Source organism: Nansenia antarctica (assembly GCF_963989245.1).
Source record: "Nansenia antarctica genome assembly, chromosome: 7".
Lineage (NCBI taxonomy): Eukaryota > Metazoa > Chordata > Actinopteri > Argentiniformes > Microstomatidae > Nansenia > Nansenia antarctica.
Genome location: NC_137677.1, coordinates 33130148 through 33139294, shown reverse-complemented (window position 1 = coordinate 33139294; position 9147 = coordinate 33130148). Strand labels below are relative to the sequence as shown.

The window sequence follows — 9147 nt, the reverse complement described above, 5'->3', positions numbered from 1 at the left end:
TTGCTTAACTATACACATATTTCACAATATTGTTTTGCTGTGCCGTGGTAGAGAAGGCAAGAGACCATCTAGTGTTCACACATTCAAGCCTCTCTTTTTAATTGTGGTCTGTGAGTGGATAGTTCCTATTATATGTGTGGTGGCATGGGAAAACCCGTCGGATGTCGCTGGCGTTCGTTTGTGGCAAAGAGCAAAAATAGATGGAAATCGCGATGTTGATATTATGTGGTATTCTAGTACTTTGAACTCCATACTACATTATGGTGAATAAACATTTTAAGAAAACAAAAGAGAAAGTACTTATTTTTATGTTTTTGTGGTGGGTAGTTTGCTAGTGAAACAACGTCATGTTGAACGTGTCTCATTCTCAGTTAAGCAACGCACACACACATGAGCGAAAGGAGAGACGATACTTCCACCTGTGTTATTGCCAGTTTACTGATGCTCACAATAAGCATAAAGTAATAACATCTTAACTAGAAGACACACTAATGGATCTGTCCCTCGCATACCGACGAGGCGACCAGACTAACACCGCATCACAAGCAGACAAACGCGACCGGCCGATCTGCATAGGCTCCTCCCCCGACCCGGAGGAGAAAGGAGTCGGGGGCAGCATTTCTCACCTTTCACTTTTTTTGACATGATACATTAAAATGCTCATAACTTTTTAAAATAACGGGCTATCTCAGTCATTCAACCAGTTATGCATAGCTGAGAACTTCTAATTTATGGAAATAAATAAAAAAGAAAATGTCAAAATGCCACCATGTGAAGGGTTTTCCCAGGCCACCACACATACATTCTCATCTAGATCTGTCTCAAACTATGCCCTGTTGGGTCCTTGAATTTGAGGGAATTGAGTCTTGAAAGTCCTTGAAAGATGCTTGAATCTGATGTTTCAGAAGGTGTGGGAACCCTGACAGGCTGGCACATCCACAACGCATGCTCTCATAACATAATGCACAATTGTTTGTTTGTTTCTTTACCTTTCACTCTGTTTATTATTTTATTTTTTTCTTCCCCCCTCATGCTGTTCCACCATTTTGCTCTTCTCTTCAACCTCCTCAGTTTCTCCTATAAGATAACTAGCACAGTTGGTAGCGTGTGGGATACTTTCAAGTGGGTATTCTCTAGGTAAATCCACCTAAAGCCTTTGTAAGTGTGTTCTGTTGTGTTTTTGTGAGGTTGTATTGAGTTGCTGTCTAGAGACTAGCCTAGGTAAGATGTCACGCTTTAATGGGTCAGGGGTGTCAAGGTTGTGGTGACCTCGACCTGCCAGGTGCTTTTTAAAACCTAATTTGAAACGCAAACTGTCTTTGATGTGAGAGCCAGCTGGACTCACTCCTGCTTCTTAAACAGGCTTGATTTCACCATCACACCACACCACTGACTTAAAGAAGCAGTTCAGTTGTGTGTGTGTGTGTGTGTGTGTGTGTGTGTGTGTGTGTGTGTGTGTGTGTGTGTGTGTGTGTGTGTCTGTGCTTGTGTCTGTCTCTCTGTGTCTCTGTGTCTCTGTGTGTCTGTGTGTGTATCTGTGTGTGTGTGTGTGTGTGTCTGTCTGTGTGTGTCTCTATTAGGGATGGACGGTTTCCAATTATTGAAACCGAAAAACCGTCAAAGACTAAAACCGCGGTTTTCCGGTTAACCGAAAAACGACCGGAAAAAAAAAAAAAAAAAAAAAAAAGAGAGAGAGCGACAATTTCAAATAATTGAGCCCTACTGCTACAATACACTCATGTCGAACACCATTAAAACACCGTAAGCACAGTCGCAACACATTTAGGCTACTTAGTTTCACAAATATAAGTGGAAAGGCAGACTTTTGTAAGCTACACCATACATGAAAACACATGAACACTTAACACACCAGCTCCGCTGATCCAGGGTGCACGCCTGCACGGAAGATCATCTCTTGGAACAGCGTCTTCATTGAATGAACTGCTTTCTCAATATCTTGGTTCTTAGACAAAGTTTCAGCTGCTGCTCAATGTATTAAAATATTTGAATACTGCTCAATAATCACTGAAATATTAGACTTAGAATTATGCAGTGAACATACTTAAAGCTTTTCATAAAAACCACATGCCGCGAGACTGACTCGTCCTGAACTGTCGTAAGTCAATCAACAAAGAATGCCCCATCAAAATAAAAGTGCCCATGGTAGAGCTGTCAAAATAGAGCTTTCAAAATAAATGTACTAATACAGATAGAGATAAATACAGAACTACCTTTGCGTCACTAAGTGACCGCGTATCTTCTGAGACATGCGTTCTGTCATCACTTTCAGTAGCGCCTTCACACACAGTGGTGCTGTGCACAAACACTCTTGATCCGTATAGCTCTTGTTTTATTATATTGTGGTTTAGTAAATACTGCACTTGGAGTTACATTCAATGCATGATTTGTGCTATAGAACATAAATAAAGTTTGATTGATTGATATCAAATCAAATTACATTTTATTTCTATAGCGCATTTCTCACAAAAGTGACCCAATGCGCTTTACAGAGAGCAGCGAAAATGATCTTATTAAATGTAAGCGAGTAATTGTAAAAAACCTTTCCTATCTACCAATAACTGAAGGCAACTATCTTTCCCATAGAGTGATTCGTTACCCTTAAATATAATCCCAATTAGATATTAATCCTCAGTTATTCTTCACAACTGACCAAACCTCTCACTCATTGCGCGGCAGATTCAGACTGTATCATTGTTATTTTCACACACGACAAACATGTGACATGTTCCAGTTTTATTCTTTGAACAACATAGGAAAAAAAAAAAAAAAAAAAAGAATTGGTTTCAGACGGTTTTGATAAAAAACCGTTTCTATTTTTATAAACCCCGGTTTTCGGTTTAACCGAAAAACCGTCCATCCCTAGTCTCTATGTCTGTGTGTGTCTCTCTGTGTCTGTCTCTGTGTGTCTGTGCCTGTGCGTGTGTCGCGTGCGTGCTCTCTCTCTCTGTCTCTGTCTCTCTCGCTCTCTCTCTCCCTCCCACCCTCTCTCTCTGTCTCTCGCTCTATCTCTTGCTCTCTCTCTCTCTCTCTCTCTCTCTCTCTCTCTCTCTCTGTCTCTCTCTCTGGAATAGCGTGTCCTCAAAGCAGGCCTGTGTGTGTAGTGTAATCTAAAACAGGGTAGTCACTCAGGGAGTTATCACAGCTCAGGACAGCCCCGAGGTAGTTAGTTACTCCTCCTGTTCCCTGTTGTCATTAGGAACCTCAGAGGGTTTAGTTTAGAGCTATTGAAAATGCTTGGATAGTACTAGTACATAGTGGCTTCTCTCCTCTCTCTTCCCTCTCTCTGTGTGTGTCCTAATTTTTTTGGAATGACTTTTTCTTTTATTTATGTTTTTTTATGATTCCTTCAGTTAGTCAGTGTCTCGCTCTCGCTCTCTGACTCTCTCTCCCTGTCTCTCTCTCTCTCTCTCTCTCTGTCTGTCTCTCTGTCTGTCTCTCCGTCTCTCTCTCTCTCTGTCTGTCTCTCTGTCTCTCTCTCTGTCTCTCTCTCATTCTCTCTCTCTGTCTCTCTCTCATTTTCTCTCTCTCTCTCTGTCTCTCTCTAATTCTCTCTCTCTGTCTCTCTCTCTCTCTCATTCTCTCTCTGTCTCTCTCTCATTCTCTCTCTGTCTCTCTCTCTCATTCTCTGTCTCTCTCTGTCTCTCTCTCATTCTCTCTCTCTGTCTCTCTCTCATTCTCTCTCTCTCTCTGTCTCTCTCTCTCATTCTCTCTCTCTCATTTTCTCTCTCTCTCTCTGTCTCTCTCTCATTCTCTCTCTCTCTCTCATTCTCTCTCTCTCTCTCTCTCTCTCTCTCTCTCTCTCTCTCTCTCTCTCTCTCCCTCTCTCTCTCTCTAGTAATCAAGCGGACCCAGAAGGTGCTGAGAAGAAAGAAGACACAGAGGCTGCCAAGGAACAGGCGGGGGAGGAGGTGTGAAACTTGACCGAAATTTAACCCCATCTTCTTTTGTTTTTTTGCCCCCTCCCTCCCTCTCTCATTTATATATGCATCTAAAACTCTCACAGTCTCACCAGTATGTGTCTTGTTGTCCTCTCTCTCCCCCTCTCAGGCGGCAGTGAAAGAGGAGGAGGAGAAAGTGGAGGATGGGATGTGGGAAGAGACATTCAAATCCCACACAGACAGCAAACCCAACGGTATGCCCCCCCCCCTCCTCTGCTGTCGTCCACTGAACTACTCTCCTGAATTTCTGATGATTCTTTGATTGTGTGTGTATAGGCAAACAAAAAAGGCCTGTGTTAATAATAATAATAATAATAATAATAATTTTGTATAGCGCTTTTCCTGCAAACGTTGCAGCTCAAAGTGCTCCAATCATTATATAATCATAATTCATTTAAAGGCAATATTATTACAGTAAGTATTTATTCTTGACTTGAACATATGTGCTGAGGTTGCATCCCTAATGTAAACTGGCAGTGCATTCCACAATCTGGGTGCATAAAATGAGAATGCAGCCTCACCAAATCTCTTCTTTTGTACATGTGGTACACAGAGAAAACCAGCGTCAGAAGACCTGAGAGCTCTATCGGGCAAAAGGTCTTTCAGATATTCTGGTGCTGTGCCAGTGAGAGCTTTATAAACAAGCAGAAGGATCTTGAAATCTATTCTTTGACTTTAAATTCTGTCAACTTCTGATTGGCTGTTGGCTCCTCCCCCTCCCCAGGCCCCGCCTCCGTCAGCCTGGACTTCTCTCTGCCGGGGGTGGAGCATGTCTACGGCATTCCGGAACACGCCGACAGTCTCAAGCTCAAAACCACTGAGTGAGTGACAGCTATGTAGTCCATGTAGCATGTAGCATGTCGTATGTCGTGCAGGGTTCCCACGGGTCCTTGAAGTCCTTGAAAGTTTGTGAATTTGAGACACAGAAATCAAGGTCTTAAACGTTTTTGAAAATAGACATGGGTCATTGAAAGTGCTTGAATTCCCCTCTCTCTCGCTCTCTCGCTCACTCTCTCTCTCTGTCTCTCTCTCTTTGTCTCTGTCTCAAACTATGCCGTGTTGGGTCCTTGAATTTGAGGGAATTGAGTCTTGGAAGTCCTTGAAAGGTGCTTGAATTTGATGTTTCAGAAGGTGTGGGAACCCTGGTAGTATGTACCTTATTTTCCGGAGTATAAGTCACATCAGTCAAAAAATGTGTCATGAAGAGAAAAGAAACATATATAAGTCGCACTGGACTATAAGTCGCATTTATTTCGAAATGTATTTCACAAAATGCAAGACCAAGAACAGACATTTAATCTGGAACGGCAAGTTATTCAACTACACAATAGCACACAGAACAACAGGCTGAATAGGTGTCCGGTATGTTAACGTAACACATGAACAGTTATTCAGCTACACAACAGCATAAAGAACATACCTGGGAGGCTGAATAGGCTGAATTAACATAAGCCAGCGAGTCCAACAAGCAAGTTATGGGTAACCAAGTTCACCAAGCTCCCCATCTCATTCCACAGCAGCATAGTTGTCACAAGTCCAGAGCGCCCTCTGGCGGCTCTAGACGGTAATGTTTGCTCCTTGGTTCATATCAGTCAGTATGAATTAACATTTAAAACATGTTTAATTTTATATATTTTGATATACAAGTCGCACCTGACTATAAGTCGCAGGACCAGCCAAACTATGAAAAAAACTGTGACTTATAGTCCGGGAAATACGGTAGTATGCGTACTTGCCTAGTCCATATAGGCCATGGCATTAGGTAGGGCTTGGTACGTTCCGACAGACAGGGTTCCTGCACTGGTCTTAAAAAGCCTTAAAGTCTAAAATCCAGCAATCCGATTTATCCGAATATGAAGTACACGAAAGATAATCAGCTCATCGAATATGAAGTACACAAGAGTAGAGTACACAGGGAACCGGGAACGCGCATACAGCACTGAACAACATCCGTAGAATATAAACTTGTGACTGACAGTCACATACATGCACACACACACACACACACACACACGCACACGCACAATGAAAGATCATTAGCTCATCAATACGACGTAGGCCTACATGAGAGTACACGCACAAAACGGGCTAACGTTACTCATTAACTGTTTACGCAAGTAAAATCACAGTGTGACAGTCAGATGGAGCATTCGGTAAACAACAACAGCAAGGTAATGCTATCAGCTGAGTTAAAGAAAACCAACTCTTACCTTTGATGACACCGACATGAGCCCTGTTTACCCGTACCTCCGCCGTTCTGTTCTTGGTGATTTTAGAGGCAATAGATTATTTTTGCCCTGCGCATATTGCCCTGTAATTAGACCATGCGACCACACCTTGTGTCTCTTATTGTCCAAATGTTCCCTGAATTTTGGCTGCATGTTTTTCCAGCATGTAAATCCGTTGTCAATAAAAATTCGACTCCCCTTCTTTTCCCTTGCCAATACTGTGTCGTTTGTGACATTTACCAACGTTTATGCTATGAATAGTTCGAAGCTAGCGTTAGGTGCGAGGCTGCTCGGGAACATTATTTGTTTCACAAAATAGGCTGATTTAGTTGACCATGAACATCAGAGACTACATTACGAATGTTCATTTAAAATACTCTATAGTGAGCACTGGTATAAGAACATGAACCAGAGAACAGCAGTAAATGCAATAACCCACAGTCGTCGCTGATGATGTTGCATTTTCGATTAGGATACAGGATTAAAGGGACCACCGACGGGTGAAGAGAGAGGGAAGGGATTTCCCGAAATCCAAATTTCTGCTAAATTCGGAAATGCATCACAAAACTGTTTTGCAAGCGCGTCCCCGACGAGGTTAATTGCAACATTGTAACACATTGTAACTTACTACACCCTAAATCGGAACGAAATGTAGGTCTGAAAGCGGCCTAAACTAGCTTCAATCTGCTTTTTTTCTGTTCTCAGGTCATAAAGTGGACAATCAATTAGTGGCGGAGAAAATGTATTTGTGGCGGCCCGCCACGAATCAATGCATATAGAGGAAACACTGCTTTACAACGGCCTCTCATTCACACATTCACACACCTAATGGCGGCCAAGCTACCACGCAAGGCGCAATTTGGGGTTCCTCCACTGCCGATATGTCACACTCTCACCCACACCCACACACAAGTTTGCTGAGGTAAACGTGAGCCACGGTAGGCGTTCAGATGTTTTCATGTGTACCGTGAGTGCTTTTGAGCTGTAACGTGTGTGTGTGTGTGTGTGTGTGTGTGTGTGTCTGTGTGTGTGTGTGTCTCTGTGTGTGTGTCCCAGCGGAGGGGAGCCGTACCGTCTGTATAACCTGGACGTGTTCCAGTATGAGCTGTACAACCCCATGGCCCTGTACGGAGCCATCCCCGTCATGCTGGCCCACAATGCACGGCGCACCACCGGCATCTTCTGGCTGAACGCCGCCGAGACCTGGGTGGACATCAGCTCCAACACGGCGGGCAAGGTGACACACACACACACCCACACACATACACACATACACACACACACACACACCCACACACACACAAACCCCTGGCCCTGGTGGGCTAACACACACACACACACCCACATCCCTGGCCTTGGTGGGCTAACACACACCCACACACATCCACACCCACACACACACACACCCCTGGCTCTGGTGGGCTAACACACACACACCCGCCCAAACACACACCCACCCTAACCCTCCCTAACCCTCCCTACCCCTCCCTCCCCCCCTCTCAGACGGTGCTAGGTCAGATGTTGGACTACGTTCAGGGCAGCAGTGAGGCTCCTCAGACAGACGTGCGCTGGATCTCTGAGAGCGGCATCATCGACGTGTTCCTGCTGCTAGGCCCCGCCCCCAAAGACGTCTTCTCCCAGTACGCCTCCCTCACAGGTCAGTCTTCTACTTCCTGTTCCTGTCCCCCCCACGTACCGACGATGATGACATCACATCCTGTTGTATTTCCATTTAGGCCTGGGGGGGGGGGGGGCATACACAGGGCGTGCAGAGCTTTTGTTTTTGTTCTAGCCCACAACTAACACACACCCTATTCCGCCCTCCCCTCCCCTCCCCTCCCCTCCCTCCCTCCAGGCACCCAGGCCTTCCCCCCCCTCTCTGCGCTGGCGTACCACCAGTGCCGCTGGAACTACAACGACCAGGAGGACGTGGCGGCGGTGGACCAGGGCTTCGACCAGCACGACATCCCCTACGACTACATCTGGCTGGACATCGAGCACACGGACGGCAAGCGCTACTTCACCTGGGACGCACACAAGTTCCCCCAGCCCAAGGACATGCTGCAGGCGCTGGCCGACAAGAGACGCAGGGTCTGTGGGGGGGGGGGGTCGTTCATTTACCATGGCTGTGTTCGAAATGGCATACTAGCATACTCAATGAGTATATACTACATACTAGCATACTGCCTACTAGCATACTCAATGAGTATATACTGCATACTAGCATACTGCCTACTAGCATACTCAATGAGTATATACTGCATACTAGCATACCTCATACTAGCATAGTGCCTACTAGCATACTGCATACTAGCATACTGCCTACTAGCATACTGCTTACTAGCATACTCAATCAGTATATACTGCATACTAGCATACTGCTTACTAGCATACTCGATCAGTATATACTGCATACTGCCTACTAATTCATAATAAATATGCCAAAACCAGCCGACCGTTTACACTGCAGTATGCATACTTCCTCCCCGAATGCATTGTGCACCGGCCGGTCCGGAGCGGGGATTTTAACGCGACTGAAGAGACGCTCTCGGACTGAACATGATTTGGGCGGCCAATATCTTTAGCTAGCTCAAGTAACTAGCTTACTATATTGTTGTCTTAACAGTTGGTAAAAGAACATGATTAAAATAAATATATACGAGCAATAACATATCCTGGGCTTGCTGCCGCAAGCACAATACAACCAAGCTGTCCGTCTGAAGCTACAATACTGGGATCATTCGTGATTGGGCTACAAGTAGTCAAATACTAGGCGAACGTGTGTGCAAGAATTTCCCGGACTATAAGTCGCTCCGGAGTATAAGGCGCACCAGTAAAAAAATGTGCCACGAAGGAAAAAACACATAAGTCGCACTGGACTATAAGTCGCATTTATTTAGAAATGTATTTCACAAAATCCAAGACCAAGAACAGACATTTAATCTGGAAAAGCAAGTTAT

At 44.6% G+C, this 9147-nt stretch overlaps 1 protein-coding gene across 1 annotated transcript in view; it reads left to right on the top strand.

The window, feature by feature from the left end:
* The window catches only part of ganabb (glucosidase II alpha subunit b), a 38266-nt gene that overhangs the window by 4650 nt on the left and 24469 nt on the right, over positions 1 to 9147 (top strand). Inside the window, exons 6-11 of the mRNA XM_080535654.1 lie at positions 3857 to 3929; positions 4069 to 4153; positions 4684 to 4780; positions 7244 to 7424; positions 7691 to 7844; positions 8043 to 8278. Coding sequence (XP_080391780.1) covers positions 3857 to 3929; positions 4069 to 4153; positions 4684 to 4780; positions 7244 to 7424; positions 7691 to 7844; positions 8043 to 8278 — 826 coding nt within the window. The remainder of the gene's footprint in view (positions 1 to 3856; positions 3930 to 4068; positions 4154 to 4683; positions 4781 to 7243; positions 7425 to 7690; positions 7845 to 8042; positions 8279 to 9147) is intronic.